General features: G+C 29.6%; 1 protein-coding gene and 1 long non-coding RNA gene across 2 annotated transcripts in view; one reads left to right on the top strand and one right to left on the bottom strand.

Moving 5' to 3' along the window:
• Positions 1–1385, top strand: part of LOC139425511 (uncharacterized) — a 188375-nt gene extending 186990 nt beyond the window's left edge. The window contains exon 3 of the long non-coding RNA XR_015432750.1: positions 823–1385. This is a non-coding gene — a long non-coding RNA (uncharacterized LOC139425511). The remainder of the gene's footprint in view (positions 1–822) is intronic.
• The window catches only part of LOC107452765 (pyrokinin-1 receptor-like), a 113478-nt gene extending 105899 nt beyond the window's left edge, over positions 1–7579 (bottom strand). The window contains exon 1 of the mRNA XM_016069341.4: positions 5441–7579. Within this exon, the coding sequence (XP_015924827.1) occupies positions 5441–6428 (988 nt within the window). The 5' untranslated portion in view covers positions 6429–7579. The remainder of the gene's footprint in view (positions 1–5440) is intronic.
• Positions 7580–18302: the final 10723 nt, after the last annotated feature.

Here is an 18302-nt window from a genome sequence, read left to right as displayed (position 1 = left end):
ACTGCCGTTAACTAAACTATTATATGTAGCCAACAAAAAACTAAAAAAAAATTTTTTTTCTATTCTTTTGCGCGTTGCCCATGTTTATTGTATCTGCTAATTATATTATTATTACATTTCTTTTTCTCACTTTTTATTTTTTTATTTATTAAAGGATAAATAAACAACTAGAAAGAAAAATATTTCAAAAAGATTGCTTAACGCATTATTTTATCTAATTTCTACTGCAGCTTGTATACAATGTATACTTGAAAAGTAACTTTATTAGCAACACTGTAAGAAATTCCGGATCTAATTATAAATTATATAAAGTACTGGCAGCCTGAGTATTCTGTTATTATCATTACCGTAAAATTTTATGCCTTAATTTGTATAGTAATATTTACTTAATTACAGGAATTCAGTGGATTTAAAGCGAACTGTACTGTAAAAACTACAGTATATTAGAATTTTCATTTCTTAAAATTTTACATAAAAATGTAATGCTACCCTGACTGTCGGTACTTCTTACCGTAAATTGATACAGAGTGTTTCACAGTATAGTACTATTTTATTATTATTTCTAACTGGTAAAATAACATTAATCAACGCTGAAAAAATTTTCGAATTATTTTCATTTATTAATTTAACGTAATAGCTATAATAGTAAACGGAATTGAAAAAAAATATTTATTTACTTTGAGTCATAAAGTTACTACAATACCAATACGAAAGTTCAAATGCTTATTTCCTGTTAATGAAGAGATGACAAGTCCTAATTCTATGATGTAACCCACCCAAAGAGTTTTGGCGTGTAAATATGTACAGTTCTTATTTTTCTAGGAAACTAGTAACGAGATAAGGGAGTTATGTCTGGCACTGAAGACCAAGCGGAAGATAGAAGAAGAATCTTATGAAGAATCTTTTTTCAGTCACAGCGGCAACTCCAAAACACAAACACAAAACTGTTTTCTTATCACTAAGCTGAAAGGGCTATTATTCCAATGTGAAAAACTCCCTTTTAATAGATGTATCTTAAGACAAACTAGATCAGTAAGTTTTGAGAGTAAATTGTTTGACCTTGCAAATAAATTATCGTTTAATTTGTCATTACTCGTTATCGTTTTCTTTTTTTATTTATTTGTTTTTTTCTTAAAATATAGGTGGCACCAAATATGCATTAATATTATGAAAGAAGCGGGAAATACACTCGAGTTAAACGTTTTAATTCTGCTGACGGTATTTTTAATACCAATGGCGGTTGCATCATTTGAAAATTTCTTTTACGAATAATTCTAACTTTTAGTTACGGGATCGGTCTTTGGCTATTTCTATCCACTTTTCCTTAATCTACATTTAGCCATCATCTGGAGTTTATTTTAGTTAATTTTGTTAAAAAGGCATATGTTTGTAGCACTTTTTAACACATGCGCTCTTATTACAATTCTAAAATGAAATAATTATAAGTTTATTCTATCCCTACATGCATTTTATTAATTTATTTTTTACTTCCTTGTTATTTTCTGCTCTTTAATATCGTGAATGTCTATAGCTCACTCTAAAATTAGACAATTTCATTTATTTTATTTAAAAATCATTTCATTAAAATTTGGTAATAATACATTGTTACTTTGTTTGATGTTTACATTGTTTCTTTGTCATTTTGCTTCGTAATTATTAATATCATGTTAATTACGGTGTGATTTTAATATTTACACTCTTCCTGAAAATTAACATTTTTGTAACATTACACGAAAATAACTACCACTGCCGCCACGCATAAACTAACCCCTGACCACGCATCTTCTGGAAAATTAAAAGAATTCAGGGTATTTCATGCTGTGACTAGGTTGAAAAGCTAATTTTTGATCATAATATTTTTGTCAATTTACTAAACTCAACTGTAAATTAATGCTTAGTTATCCATTTTTTTTAATGTCTCCTTATATTCCAGTAAAGATTGGTGATCATAAAACTAAATTGGTGAACATAATTTCATTGAATTCTCTGTTATCAATTTCGTTGTTCAAAAAATTACTTTATAGCAACAACAAAAAAATTGTTTCATGTAATAAATATTGGGATATGGAGCAATGCTCAGAAAAATTTTATTGATTTTATTAAGTACCAGGTCATGTCTACTTTTCATAAATTTCTTCGTTAGAAAAAATAGAATCTAAACAGAAATTTTATTTACAAACGTAATAAGCTTGAAAATTAAAAAATTTTTTAACCTTATCATATTGAATTAAATTTGCTTCAATAATCTAATCATTTTTAATTTTATACATTAGGTAAAAAAAAAATTTTTATTTAAATAATTTTAAATGCCTGTTTTCGCAGCATTTTATATAAAAGACCTCAGTTTAAAAGTTGAAATAAAAATAAATTTATTTACCAAATTTTATAGTATTTTAATTTAAAAAAGTTTTTTACTAATAATTTATTAACATTAAACAGTTTAATTTTTTTATATTGTAATAACAAATTGTCAAGTTTTTCAATTTTTTTTAAAAAAAAAGTTCTTTTAGGAATGGTATACCATTATAGTGTAGAGAAATAGTATATACACAATTATTGTCAGTTTTATAGGTTTTTTAGACTTTTTTAAGACTCTTTAATATGATTTATATAAAAAAGTAATTGAAATATATATATCATTGAAAATATATATATCTATAAAGATTTACAAGGTGATCCCAAAATTTTCAACAATTAATAGAAAATTGTTTAAATGAAGCACGATAAATAATGTTCGTGTTTATTATGACAATAGCTAATGGATTTTCCAGAAAGACATATAGTTCAAAAAAGTTTCTTTATCTAAATTTATGAATAATCGAAAAAAGTTTGCTCAATTGTGATTAGATTGATTTATTAGATTGATTTATTTAAAAACGTAACAAAATGTGGAGCACACACAATTTTCTAAAAAATATTCATTTCCCAAACATCATAATCATAAATCATTTACATAGCAAAACTTTTTGTTCATATAATTCTTCTTTTATCACTTATCATTTCTCATATTCTAACATGTAATTGTGGAAAAGAATATTTATAACATTGAAACTGAAATTATTATATCTGTTGAAGGCATTATAATTTGGAAGAATTTAATTTTCGTCAAATAATATTTTTAAACCACCTTTTTTCATGAAATATTAGGAAAGATCGTGAACAGAATACAGATTATAGTGAGATAATTAATAACAATTCTTTCCTACTTAAAATATGATCTGTAAATTGTTCTTCTGCTCTAAAAAGCTAAAAGTCATGAATAAAAAATGACGGTTAGCGCTTGAAGTCACGAAAGCACTCACTGCAATTAAATTGTCTTTATTAAAAAATGTCAACAATTGAATCGAAAAGAAGCTATAACTTCGTTACACTTTATTTCTGACAAATAAATTACTAAAAGATACTTGGTTTTCTTTCTGTTAAGACATACGGTTAAATAAAAAAAATTGAATTGCTATAAAATAATATTGAATAACTTTAATTTTGAATTAATATTTTATTGAACAGAAGAACTATAATTTAATTTTTTTGTGCAGAATTAAAATTAACTCAAAAAACATGTACGCACAAAATATATGTATTATGTATTGAACATAATTAAATATTTAAATAAAATTCGGCTCCTATTACTATTTAATTTGAAATATAACGAGATACTTATATTATGTAATGATTCATAGTACTCGTTTATGCATTTTAAATGATTAAACTTCTGTTAAAATAACCTTTAATCTTATAAAACTATAAAATTAAATACTACTACTTCTTTATTAATTTATAAATTATAAACATTTTATAACAAATTAAAATAAACAAGAGACTAGTTTTTTTTAATTAAAGTTGGAAGGACTTTAATATTTCTTGCGACATTTTGTTTATTTGGTGGAGTCCCACATGAATTTTTACTGAATTATAAATGATTATAAATCATTTATAAATTACTATTATTATTATTATCTTAGAATGCCAATTCCAGTTTTTTTTCGAATTTTTCTTACTGATTTTACATAAAATAAATACCGTTCAACCATTACATCGGAAAATTATCTAAATCTCTCGGTACTCTTGATCGAATTTATTTGGAAAATGACAAAAAGAATACGAGAAATAATTCAGATACCACCATGTATAACATCTTAACATTTATATTGAAACATTTAAAAATATAAAAATTTTGATTCAAGATATAATAATCTTTCCCCATTGGGATTGATAAGATGAAATAAATGCATCGTTGTCATCGTTAAAAAGTAAATTTACTTTTTTTATTTCTTCTTTTATTTGTTCCTGAATTTACCTTCAAATTATAAATATTTTACACTTTCTTATCGTAAATGATCCCTAATTACACGTTCTCAAGAAAAATTGAAGTAGCATAGCAGGTAGCAACTGTGACGCTAATAGGTTACCCTCAAATGAAAATGGAATCTTTATTATTCATGCTTTCATCAAGATTATCCTTAAGTTGTCTATTTAGCTAAAATCATTATTAATCTAAATAAATTGAATTTGGAGTAGATTTTTCTGAAACCATACGATAATGTGCAGCTTTAAAATTTGCTTAATATGTATCGATAAAAAAAATCGGGTAATAAGTAGATAAAATAAACAATATTATAAAAATTATAAAAACGAAGACCAGTTTGAGTGAACAAAAAAGGCAGTAAGGTAATAAGTTCTCAAAGTTTAATTTGTTCACATAATAGATAGCAACCTATTTTAAATATGTACACATATTTCGCTATATCAATCTATCAATTTCACTATAGTGAAATTGAAATTGACTGCCTTGAATTGCAATTGATTGCGTCTATAGCACACGGAGAAAAAATTCTGGTACAATAACTGTTCAGTATGGTATTGACATTTCCGGTTAAAAAAAAAACTTAATTCTGATTAATAAAATCAAAATATAAGGCATTTGAAAAATTCATTTAGAAATTTTTCCGTTCAAATAGTAAAGGTTTACTGGAAATCTGGTTTTCAAAATTGTATTTCTAATTACCACATATTTAGTGAAACATTTACCAAATTTATCACATAATATAAAACCTCATTTTGTTACTATTTTTACCAAAATCGTGACTACAACGCTTCGGTAAAAGTTATCAACCTTTCTGGTGTTCCCATAGAGCCAGAAAAACTGTAAACTTTACAATATTCGGTAAGTTTTGATCATGCTTTTATTTCTGAGTGCAGAATTGAAACTGCATTTCTATACAAACCCGTTAAAACTGACTTTGCAGAAAACCAAAGTGAAATTGATTTCCTATATATTTCACTTTATATAAAATGAAATTGAAATTAATTTGTCGCTAGTATAAAATTATCAAATATGGAATATATTGAAACATAATAAATGTTAAAAAACTTTGCATTCATTTTTAAACAATTATGATAAAATTTCAGTCATGAAAAGTTAAAAATAAGTAACACTTACAGAGCATCTTGATGACATCCTTTCGAGAAGCCGTGGACGTCTTCCGGCAAACTGATTTTCCTTGATTGTTCAAAACTCTTCCCTGCAGTTTAGAAGAACCATTCAAGTTGGTTGCATTTGATCTTATTTCATGTTTCCTTCCCATATCGGAGGATCTTTTCAATTGCAAACCAATGAGGACATAAAGTATAATCAATACAGTACCAGGAAAAAAGAAGAATAAGAGAGTGGTAACCTCAAAGGAATGCTGAAGCTTCTTTTCGTCTTTAACACTGCACATAGCCGATTCCAGAGCTATGCTTCCATCATACTCTCTTTCGTAGATGATTCCAAGCTGATATCCGATTCCAATGGCAGACAGAGCAGCGAGTATCCAGATAGCTATTATAAATTTGATAGCTCTGGAAAGACGGGACATTGTATGGGCTTTTAATGGATGACAGATAGCTAAATATCTCTCAACAGTAAAAGCTGTTATAGTCAAAATAGAGGCATTTGTTGATGCCTCTGAAGTCCAACCACGCACAATGCAGAAAATTTCCCCTAACATGTATGGGTATTTTGACCATAGTTGACTTATGTCTTGTGGTAACCCTAGCAGCAAAAGTAATAAGTCACTTATTGCTAAGCTGAAAAGGTAATAGTTTGTAGCAGTGTGCATATATCGATTCCGCGAAATGACGATGCAAGTGCACACGTTGCCGATGATTCCAGTCAGAAAAATGATGGTGTACACTACAGTCATGGGAAGGGCATGGGGATCTTGTTTATCACCCATGTAGTCTCTCCAATCTTCGAATAGTTCTGTGTCATTCGACGTTACACTGAAATTCGTCTGCAAGCAACCAGTGGAATCAGGTGATTCGCAATCCACTACACCACTGTCTAGAGATAAGTTTTCCATGATTTGGCTCAACCAGAGTATGTCATTCGATTCACTAATCGCGTCATTCTTTTTCACACGGGATTCTGGTATCGGCCCCATCATAAAATTCACTAACAGGTGCAATAAATTACAAATGAAAACAAAAACTCTAAACTACTGAATTTAAAAAAATCTACTCGAAAGTACAAATTCTAAATCGAATAAAGAATTCTACGCCAAATTAAAAATTCTAATGTACTTTAAGAATTCAACATAAAGTAGATTTTGAAATATCCAACTGAAACTGATAGTCCAATTTTCAGTATTCTGTCTCCTTATTTTGTTCTAATTATCACAAGTCGAAGATAAAATCTTTTATAATCTTGAAATAAACATATATTTATTAAATATTCTTTCTTCCGAGGGAAAATTTAATGTGCACATAATATTGCAATATTGTAAATGAAAGAATTTTTAAATTTTATTTGGAATCATCTGTGATATTTCCAAGTTAGACGAAAAATTCCATTTTGATTGATAACAAAAGTTAAATTAAAAATTTTGGAAAACATATTGCATTTCCATGAAATATAACTTGCATAGAATTTTTAGAGCATTAACTTTAAAAAATTCAAGATACCTGGTGGTGAGCTTAAAACTCGTGAAACGTATTCATATATTTCAAACACCTTGATCAAAGCTTCATATTCATTTGCAATAATTATAGGGTATCACATTTTTAACGTTTCTTACTCATTCTTTTGATATATATACTTTTCTTAAATAGAATTGTTATACTGAAAAATATAGAATTTTTTTCCGAAATATCTAATAGCAAAAAAATACCTGGCAATTAAATATTTTCCTTAAAATATGAATCTATTTCGCTAACTTCAGTTTTTCAGTTCCATGTTTATAATAAGTTCAATTTTCCATGGTGTATTATCCAAACTGATTCAAAATAAACAATTACAAGATGTCGTCTGAAGCATTTTTTTTAAGCATACGATAATTTCGAACAGTTTGCAACTATGAACAGAGGCAATTAATGTACAGAAAAAATCAACAAAAATAGAAGGGTTGAAAAAATCGGTTCAGATTAGAATTCAACATTGATCGCCGGAGAAAAAGATGATCACGAGCTGCCTGTCACCGCGCAAACCGCTTCTCACAAACGGAGCTAAGATCTGGCAGTGACTCCCGAAATTATTTCGAAGAGCACATGGTTTGGCTCCGCTCACTTCTGATTGGTTGCGTGCTCCGGCGTCAAATACCACGTGTGTTACGATCGAGTAATAAGCATCCTCTCATATTTCCTTTTCTTAATCGTTTTGACTCTTATTTTCTTTTCTTAGTTTTGATAGCGACTTTTTTTAATTATTTTTTTTAATATGAAATATTTCTCTAATATTTTTTTCTCATCTCACTGAATAAATTTGTTCTATTTGTGTTCGTTTAATCATTCAGGTTAAAAAAAACATATATTGGAGTGGACATATTTTTTTTGTTCAAAAAAAAACGTATAGATTTCAAAAAGTTTCATAAATTTTATTTGTAATAAAAAGCTCACTAAAATTAAATTATTTTAATATAACAACATATTTAAGTTCTTGAAAAGCATTATCTTTGGAGAAACCTAATAAGTGCTTCATTACTTATTTGTATCAACATTCAGTGTTACTTATAATACATTTTTAGGTTTTGAATAAATATTTTTTTACAGATATTGATATATAATTTTATATTCCTCCTTGTTTATTTGTATCATTTTTCCTTATTAGCTAGAAAACTCTTTTTTTCAATTAAGCATTATTTTTGGTAACTTTTAATTATCGGTATATAATTCTTCTTTCAACTTGTAAATTCTTCATTCCTTACTTGTATCAAAATTTGTTACTAATTATGCCATTCATTAAAATTTTTAAACAAGTTTTTTTGGTGCATTCATTAATTGGATCACAATATCTTCTCCATTATTTATTTGAGTAATCTTTCTTTAATACCTACATTAAACTAGCTGGGGGAGAAGGTAAAAAAATAATCAGAACTGAAAAACGGTATGAAATCAAGCACAAAACTAAAAAGCATATACCAACAAAATTAATTAAGCTATAATAATTTTTTTTATTTGCCATTATTCTTTGCTCTTCGTGATTGCACGTTAATAGATTAAGCGAAACGCGTTTTGAATAGTTTATTTAATCAAGATAATGATTAAATGTATTCAGTATCATTTTGCATGATGCCGTTGCTGTAGATCATAGGTTCTCAACCTTTTTAACGTTGCCGCCCCCTTGAGGAGCAAAAAACATTTCAACGCCCCCTTTGTTATTTAGAGTATGGGGACGGAGGGACGTGTGCTGAATTAGAGGAGTCAAGATTTTTAAGAAATTTTTTTTACTCTTTAAATTTGTTTGGTTTTTTGAAAAAGAATAAATTAACTCGATAATTTTCTCACGGCAAGTAATCGCAGTCTATTTTTTATGATAAAAACAAATACGTTTAATGAAAAAAAAATATAACAAAGAAACCTCTTCTTAAAAAGAATAATTTATTCTTAATTATATAATTAAAAAAGCACCTAAAATAATTTTTCTTACACTAAAAAGTAGTATCAATGAAACATTCAAGTAACTATGTTAATGAGATGATTATACTTAATGGTTCAGACAGCAATTCCTTAACGCTCGATTCAATACTTTTAGTGAGATTAAGACTCAAATACCCTCGTTGCACAATTTCGAGTCGATTTCTCCCATTTGTGACAAGATCGTAACCGCACTGAATCCACGTTCGACACGGTAGGAGGCAGGTAAGGCAATTAAAAAAAAATTTATGATAGTCTACAGTCGTCCAGGATAGAGATGACTCATGTTACCTTATAGCAAATATTCTGTGAGACGATCACCATTTCAAAGTTTCATTAGTTGAAAGTTCGACCGATTCCTCGTAAATCTGCTGTTTCAATGTTCACAAAAGGGTTCATAAACCATAAACCCATTGAGGGATTTCCAAGGAGCAAAACGTCTTTAAAATGGTCAGAAAAGTACATGTGCAAAGAGTCAAGGTGTTGAAAATATTTTCGTGCATCATCAGAGAGAATTTTGTCTTTTTGGCTGAACTCATTCCAACCAAAATTCTGCTCCACAAAATGAGTTTTTTTTAGAAAGGCAGAAAATAACTGATTTTGTAGGAATCAAATTGAGCTCGTCGCCTTGAAGTTGTAAATTAACTCCATTAGATTTTACAGATAAATCAGCCAAAGTCTTTCGTAAATTCTAGCAATCTGTCTCTCAGACCTACATTCAGAGCCGGATTGCCCATTAGGCCAGACTATACCAGGACCCCCAATGATTAGGGGCCCCTTAAAATGGATTTTTTGAAAATAAATTTTAAAAAATTAAGAAAAACAATGATTTTCTTTAAAAAAAAATCACTTTCAAATATATATTAATAAAATGCGGTAATTTTTTTACTTAATGTTAATGATATTTATTTATTACTTAATTTATTTTATTAAATTTAATTTATTATTCATTTTTATTTTAAATGTGCTTTCTTAAATGAAAAGATATATAAATACTTTTATATTTGAATAAGTAAAAAATATACGAGAAAAAAAAAATTTAATCTAAGGGCCCCAAAAATTTGAATGGCCTAGGCCCCGCGCACGCTTAATCCGGCTCTGGCTACATTTCTGTTTTCAAGGAACTCAAGCACAGAGTCAAAAAGATTCCAATACCTATTGAGACAGAAGCTTTTGGAAAGCCAGTGAATCTCGGTGTATAGTAGCAAGCGATTGAATTCCTCATTGTTTTTCTTACACAGTTGTCTGAATAATCAATCGTTGAGAGCATTACTGTGAATTTTGTTCACAGCAGATGAGACATATTGCAATGATTGATGCAAATGGTCACTGAGATTTTTTCCTACTAAATGCTGTCTGTGAATCACGCAGTGAACAGCTAAAATATCTGGTACCACCCTTAACATAAGGGTGATAAACCCACCATTGCAGGAGCCTATCAGTGGCAATGGACAAAATATTAGCAAGAGGAATGTTTTTCTCTTTAAAATAACCTTTGACAGTATTAAAAATAGATTTAACCTCTGATATCTACAATCAAGCTTCTTGCAAAAAGCATCTCTTGAATAATTTTCCTACCTTTATAAACCGGACATATGCCTACAGTAAAGTTTACATTACCTGGCAAGGTTGATTCATCAAATTGAAGGGAAAATTCGTTGGATATCAGAAGTTTGCATAAAGAAATTTTAACGTCTTCAGCCATCTCATCATTTCGTCGCGCACTGAATCGTTGCTTATGGAATATTTTTTTATTGCATTGGATGCTGCTGGATCGTGTATAACTGTTTCACTTTCTTGACAACCGGCAGTATCAACTCTACTCCGATGGTATGAGCTTTCCCATATTTAGCAATAAATCTTGATGTGTTATAAGAAAATATTAAACCATCGTCGCATTTTTGTGATGAGGTTGCTAGTAACCCTGAGACCGAAGGTACCTTCAGAAACGTGAAAAAAGATGTTCGTGAAAAATGACAATCTATATTTTGTTTGTCAGGAGGAGTTTTTTGCAAATGTTCCTGCTAACGGTAAGATTTCATTACCTTTATTACAAAGAAAACACTTGGGTAATGGAGAATTTAACAGTGAGTGAACAAATCCCAACTTCACGTACGTGGCACTGTATTGATGACACTTCTTTTTGTCAACCGACATTGTTGGTGTCAGCAAAATACAAACGATGAAAGAAAATCAAATATTTCTCAAAATTAGTATAAAGAACCAATTCGCGCACGTACCTGGCCAAATTAATTATGAAATCTAATCGAAACTGGGGAAAAAACCGAAAGGAAGTTAACGAAACCATTATAAGAAACACGGGTCCAATCAACTGGGTCCAACATTCATACTGAAAGCGCGTGTACTTCAATTTCCATCAAATGGCTTGAATGAGTCAGAGACAAAAACTACGGACACATGCACTAAGCTGTGTTAGTTCGGATCGAAGAATAGGTGTCGTATAAGTTAGTTTTATTGCTGGTACAAATGGTGTATCGGATAATCTTTATTTATTATATTAATTTAATCTTTTTTTTTCTTTAATATTAATCTTAGATTAATTTTATTTATAAAATAAATCTTAATTTAATAATTTTATTTGTAAGTTTTAAAATTAAATTTGAATGACAAATATGCTCATCGCCCCCTTACCGCCCAAAACATACCCAACGCCCCCCTACCGCCCAAAACAAGTTCACCGCCCCTCAGCATACTCCCACCGCCCCCAAGGGGGCGGTATCGCCCCCGTTGAGAACCAATGCTGTAGATCAACTTAAGATAAGCAAAATCCCTTTTGAGGGAATGTAAGAAACCTTATTCCACAGTTTCTATATTAATTAAGCAGTATAAGTGCACTTTTAATAAGTACTGTATATACTAATACATCACATTACACCTATATTAGCATACTTGATTCTAATTAAAACTGCACCAATTACAGCAATGTCTATTACGAAAATTAATCATTAATTATTAATCATTATTAATCATTAATTATTGATCATTAATTATTGAAGTCAATAAGAATGGACGATTTTTTAAGCTTCTCCTAAGAAGATTAGTACTATTACTCAATAAATTTTGCTTTTCTGAACATAACTTTTTCTTCATTTCAATTACCTCTAAATGAGCCGTGGTAGCTCGGGAGATAGAGAGCTAGCCTTTCAATGAGGTGAACCGGGTTCGAATCCCAGCGATGGCTGGTCGATTCGAATTCCGTAACCATCACGCACCAACCACAGTGCTGACGTAAAATATCCTCAGTGGTAAACGGATTGTGGGTTAGAGTCCCTTTGTCGTGAGGCTAGCCGTGGAGGTTTTTGTGGTTTTCCGTTCCATGTAACGCAAATGACGGAATTGAACGTAGGCACTCGTGAAAAAAATTTGTTCGACTGTTCAACGACGGTTATTAAATAAATTACATTTACCTCTGAATTTTGATTAATTAATTTTATAGAAACACGTTGTTAATAAATAGTAAACAAAATAAAAATGTGGATTCGGATAACTATATAAATACTAATTTGGTGACATAGTTCCCCAATGCTCTTCACGTTTATGTTGATCATTGAGTTTATCATAAATAACGGATAAAATATGATGAAATATTTAAAAACATGCTACAAATCGCCTTGTTGATTAATGAGAGCTATAATCTAGCAAACGTCACTGATATTATCTAATATTTGATCAAACAGAATCATCTACAGCTTTAAACAATGAAAAGTTATAAGTCAATGAGAAAATTCTAAATTTCAAACGTTTCTCCCGAACGATTTGATTGAAAGGATTTAATGATTTGGGGGGCTAAATGTGCCCATTTTACCCATTATCCAAATTTTCGAACGCCAGCACAAACGGTTCTTTGGTCATAATGCAGCCCACATACCGAGGAGGCAAGAGGCAACTAAGAGACAAACAAAATGCAGATTCCCATATTTTGCCATGAGCATGCGCAGATCACCTCTGCTCATGCTAACGCAAAAGTGTAGGAATTCGCGACATATATATGCTTCTTTATTACCGCTTGCCTCCTCACCCGCCAAAGAGAGACAAACACGAACGCAAACAAACTCTTCATTTTATTATTTAGATAAATTAAATAAGATTTGAGATGATCATTACCATTGTTAAAATTTTGTAAACTTCAGATTGATAATCGAATGTCTTATAATTTTCAACGATTGTTGTCTTAGAATGTTTTGCAAACGAATGAAAATTTTATTACATTTCTTTCTTTTTTACAAAAAAATAAAAAATAAAAAAGGAAATTGTTAGTTTAATACTTTTATTTGGCTGAAATGCATTTTTAAAAATATAAGACTGCAATTACTTCTTTTTGATAGAATTTTCCAAAGTATTTAAATTTTTAATTACGTCCTTGTATTAAAGGGTCATTTTAGATTTAGGAAAAAAAAATGATCACACATAGAATTTCATTACCAAACATTAATAATTTATATAGAATATTATTCAGAAAATACGGCATGTTTTAATCAAGAAATACTTTAGTAACAAAAGTTTCCAAATGTTAACTATCATTTTTGCATCATGCTTATAGAAACCTGAATCAACATATTCCATTATTATTACAGTACTTTTTAAAAGTTAAGCCTGCCATTTACGAAAAAACTTTTAAGAAACTGATTTAAAAATTTTTTTTAATATTCGTTGTGTCGTTGCCTTTGTTTTAAATAAAACAGTAAACTTGTTTATGAAATTTCGAAAAGCTTTTTTTTTCTTTCATAAGTGCTCCGTAAATTTTTAAATTGCAATATTATACTGAAAATAAACTGAATATTGCGTAAAAAAAAGTGAAGTCATTTAATTACTTCCGCCATTTTACCTAAAAGCACTCAAGTTCAAAAGCTCAGATACTATTATCTTTAATTAAAACTAACTTTTGGAGATACGTATCGGAATTAAATCTTTTAAAAGGGTGTTTTCAAAACTATTTCCTTTAATTATTTCCGAAGATCGAATGGAATAGTTAAGAAAGTCTCTTGATGACCTTTGCGAATACCCTTAATGACTTTTTTTTTTTTCTTTACTAAGACTACAAATGCGTAACAGTGATTACATATCTCTTTTTACCAATTATTGTTTTTTTTTTTTGTAATTTGTTACAATTAATTATTTTTAGATTTAAAAAGAAATTAGAATTTAAGTTATTAAGCTGCAGAAGTGAATGAAGCTTTTGCCATTAGAATTATATTAAATATATTTTCATCAAAATTAATATTTGAATTTTTGCTCTTAAAATTTTATTAAATTGCAATTTTTATCTTTGCAAAAAATTAAGTTTTTTTACGTCTCCGAATGTCTTTTTGCTTTAAACTAAGTTCAATTCTAAAAGCAAAAATTTGAATTTGTTTTGAAAAAAATATCGTGTATGGGAACTTTTAATATTTTTGCTGCACATTTTAGTGGAACAAAATTATTCGTACATTAATAACACTTTCGTTTTAGAACAATTGTATTATTTTTAAATAAATAATTTTATGAAGAACTTTTATTATTAAAGATTTCTTTAAATCTATTTAAGTTGATGTATAATTGATTTGCTCTATAATAGGACTAATTTCATTCCCCTTAGGAAAATTTGCCATAGGTTTGCCATAAAAAAATGCCATAGGATATTCCTATGGGGTTTTGCCTATGGCAAAAATTTTGCCATATACGTATGGCAGAATTTTGCCATACATGCATGGCAAATTTTTGCCATAGGCAAAACCCCAAAGGAATATTCTATGGCATTTTTTTGAATGGCAAAATTTTGCCATAGGCAAAACCCCATTGGAATATCCTATGGCATTTTTTTTGTATGGCAAAGTTTTGCCATAAGTGTATGGCAAAAGTGTATGGCAAAATTTTGCCATAGGCAAAACCCCATAGGAATATCCTATGGCATTTTTTTATATGGCAGATTTTTGCCATAAAACTAAGATGTGCTACAGTTTATGAAGAAATATTTTTCCATAGGTTATGGTACACCTTTGCCATGCAGCTATGACAACATTTCTCGTTGATATTTTACCATACGTCAAAAAATAATTACTTACAAGAATCTTTCGCAATGGATAGTATTAAAAATGCAAAACTTAATAATTGTGGAATAAATATATATCCAGAAAGCTTTTTTTTAAATTTCTTTGATAAACTTCTCCTGTTTTACTTGCAGAATCCTTTTTGTATGCGGTTCTTATTCAAATAAATTTCAAACAGTTAGTACTAACTGCTAGAAAATGGGTCCGGTGGTCGGAGCGAGTGGGGAAAATAGTGGTTATATTGATTAGGAACAAAATATATTGAGTACAGGCAACTAATATTTGTTAAAGCTGTAAAAACAAGAAAATAGAAAGTGGGTCCGGAGGTCGGAGCGAGTACAAAAAACATTAATTTGATTGATTGGTATCATAATTAGTTAGATAAGCGTCAGATATTAGAGGAACCTAAAAGAACGCGAAGCAAAATAACGGTCCGATGGTCGTAGCGAGTATGAAAATTCTTTAAATTTCGATAAGTGATACTAAACTAAAAATTAAGCAGACTACTAAAACAATAAAATACTATTAAAACTCAAAAGATAAAGAGTGGGGCCGGTGGTCGAAGCGAAATTAGTTTAAAATAGATCAAACGGGACAAAAGCTGAATATGTAACGGTGCAACCAGTGGTGGCATGTGAACAAAATTTTATCTATAAAAAAGATGGTATTAGACTATGAAAAGCTAAGAATAGAAAAAAGGCTAAATTAATTGATCCCTTACTAATGAGGGATAAAAAAACTCAGAAAACTTATGTTGAGTTGTGATAAGCACATTTAGAAAAGAGAACACAATATAGAAACATTGGTAAATACAAAACATGTTTAAGACATGATTAAAATTGGTAAAATTAATAATTGTTATTGACAAATTTACACTTGGTCAGGGATAGTAAATAAAAATTAATTGGGTATAGGGAATCACTATGACGAAAAAGTTGTAAACTTAAGGAAAGATTAAATTATTAAAAGCATTTTTGGTTACAGCAGCAGATGATATGGCCAGGGACTGTCCAGTTGATGATATTGAAGCAAAACAATTGTCAACCAGTAATCCAGCAAATCTAGTTAAGTGATGACCCTAAGCTATGTATAAACATGTAACAGAACATTGTACAAATATATGTGGATACTTAAGAAATATTAGTTGTAAAATAGTAAAACACAAAGACATGATAAAAAAACAATTTAATGGCAAGCAAAAATTAAACACAAAATATAAATATAAAGCCCTAACATATGTAAGATAATGTAAAAAAGCATTGCAAGAACCTAAGTGGAATTAAAATAAAAAACTAATGAGAATGTTAACACTGATAAAAGTACCAGACAGCCGGAAATTAAAAAACTTAATAAATTCAGATAGATAATTGCATAGGCGTTTGCAATAAAATGTTTTTGACCAAGAATGAGATCGAAAAAATATTAAAATAAGTAGCCAAAGTTAGCGAATGATTCCACTTGTAGTGGATGACACGTTAATATGGCGGTCTGATACACTAAGCCTAAATCAATGGAACATCGGATTTTAAACACTCAAAAATGGAAAAATTGGCCACCCGGAGGCCGGAAAAGACTCACCAGGAATGCCTTGTGGGTTTACATGTTGAATTTAATTAACTTCAGGGTGAAATAATGGATATTTATTTATTTTAGAAGATGTTTTTGAGGACTCCATAGAAGTTGTTGTTTCGTTGGTGGAGATCTAGATCAGCTTTTCTCTATGGTATACTGCCATACAATTCTTTAAGGTTACAATTGGCCTATGGTATACTGCCATACAAATTTCTGTGGTTGCCATAGGCCAATGGTGACGTGCCATACAAATCCTTATGGTTACCATTAGTCTATGGTATACTGCCATACAAATCTTTATGGTAGCCATAGGCTTTTGGGGTTTTGCCATACAAATCTCTATGATAACCATAGGCGTATGGTATCTTGCCATATAAATTTCTATGGTAGCCATAGGCTTATGGGGTTGTGCCATACAAATCTCTATGGTAGCCATAGGCTTATGGTGTTGTGCCATACAAATCTCTATGGTAACCATAGGCGTATGGTATCTTGCCATACAAATTTCTATGGTAGCCATAGGTTGCCATAGATTACCATAGGCTTCTCTATGGCAAATTTTCCTAAGGGTCACTATGGCGACCCCTTAGGAAAATTTGCCATAGAGAAGCCTATGGTAATCTATGCCTATGGTAATGCCATAAGTGTATGGTAGCCATAGGCAAAACCTCATAGGAATATCCTATGGCATTTTTTTATGGCAAACCTATGGCAAATTTTCCTAAGGGACAACACACTGCAAAAAACGGATCCTCAAATTTCACGAAACTTTCTTCGTTTTTGATGAAACCATTTCCCGGTATGTGCCCTGAGCTAACATTTCGTCTAAAAGACGAATTAACTATCGTCATTACTTCGAAGAAACGAATTTCGTCAAAAAAAATTTCATCATTCTGATTTCAATCGTCTAGTCTTCATTCTAATTTTTTCTTTCTAGTTAACGATCACCCACGATGCACTGCCATGAAGTTTCGAGTTGATGAAACATTTTCAACATACATTTGAGAATTCACATTTCGTCACAAATCACATAATTTCATGACTAAATGACTTAATGATCACAAAATTAATGAAATAAAGCTCAAAGAATGCTGAATCGTCAAATGTGAAAGTTTTATTTCTGAGAAAACTTTACTTGTTAAAGGTGAATTTTTCTTTCTCTTTTAATCAAAAAAATCGTCGTATACTTCCTCAATAAGATTAGAGCCTGGAGACATTGGTGGTTTTTATAAATAATGGATAATATATTAACAGACTTAAATGCGCATGATTTTGACAACATCCAGAGCCTTTGTTTTTTAATAAAAAATAATACTTCCAAGAGAGTTTCTTATATAAATTCACACAAATCTTGTATAATTATACTTGAAACTCTATTTAAGAATAATCAAATGCCTAGAATCATTTATTATTCTGTCAATAAACCCATTTTCTCTGAGCCTAAAGTATTCTTACATACCAGAGTTGCACAGTATTTTCTCCTGTTCAGTCATGTACGTTTTTGTTGATGAATCTTACGTTTTCAAAATATATTGCTTAAACTAATTTAATTAAATATTTTAATGTCGAAACAAAAATAAACAAAAAAACATATTTTAAATTATATCAATTGAGTTTTCTGTAAAAAAAATTTGATCGCATTTCTTCTCGGAGAAATTTTTTTAAAAAATTAATTATGGTAATGATATTTTCTGTGGAAAAAGTGTACAAATCTTCTACTAAAAACCAAAATATACGAAATTTAAACCATTAATTTGTAAATATTCTTATATGATAATGGTTTACTGGAAA

This window comes from Parasteatoda tepidariorum, chromosome 1 (assembly GCF_982258835.1).
Source record: "Parasteatoda tepidariorum strain Cologne lab strain chromosome 1, Ptep-v5.0, whole genome shotgun sequence".
Taxonomy (NCBI): domain Eukaryota; kingdom Metazoa; phylum Arthropoda; class Arachnida; order Araneae; family Theridiidae; genus Parasteatoda; species Parasteatoda tepidariorum.
Note: the sequence above shows the minus strand (reverse complement) of the source record. Positions and strands in the feature narration are given on the sequence as shown.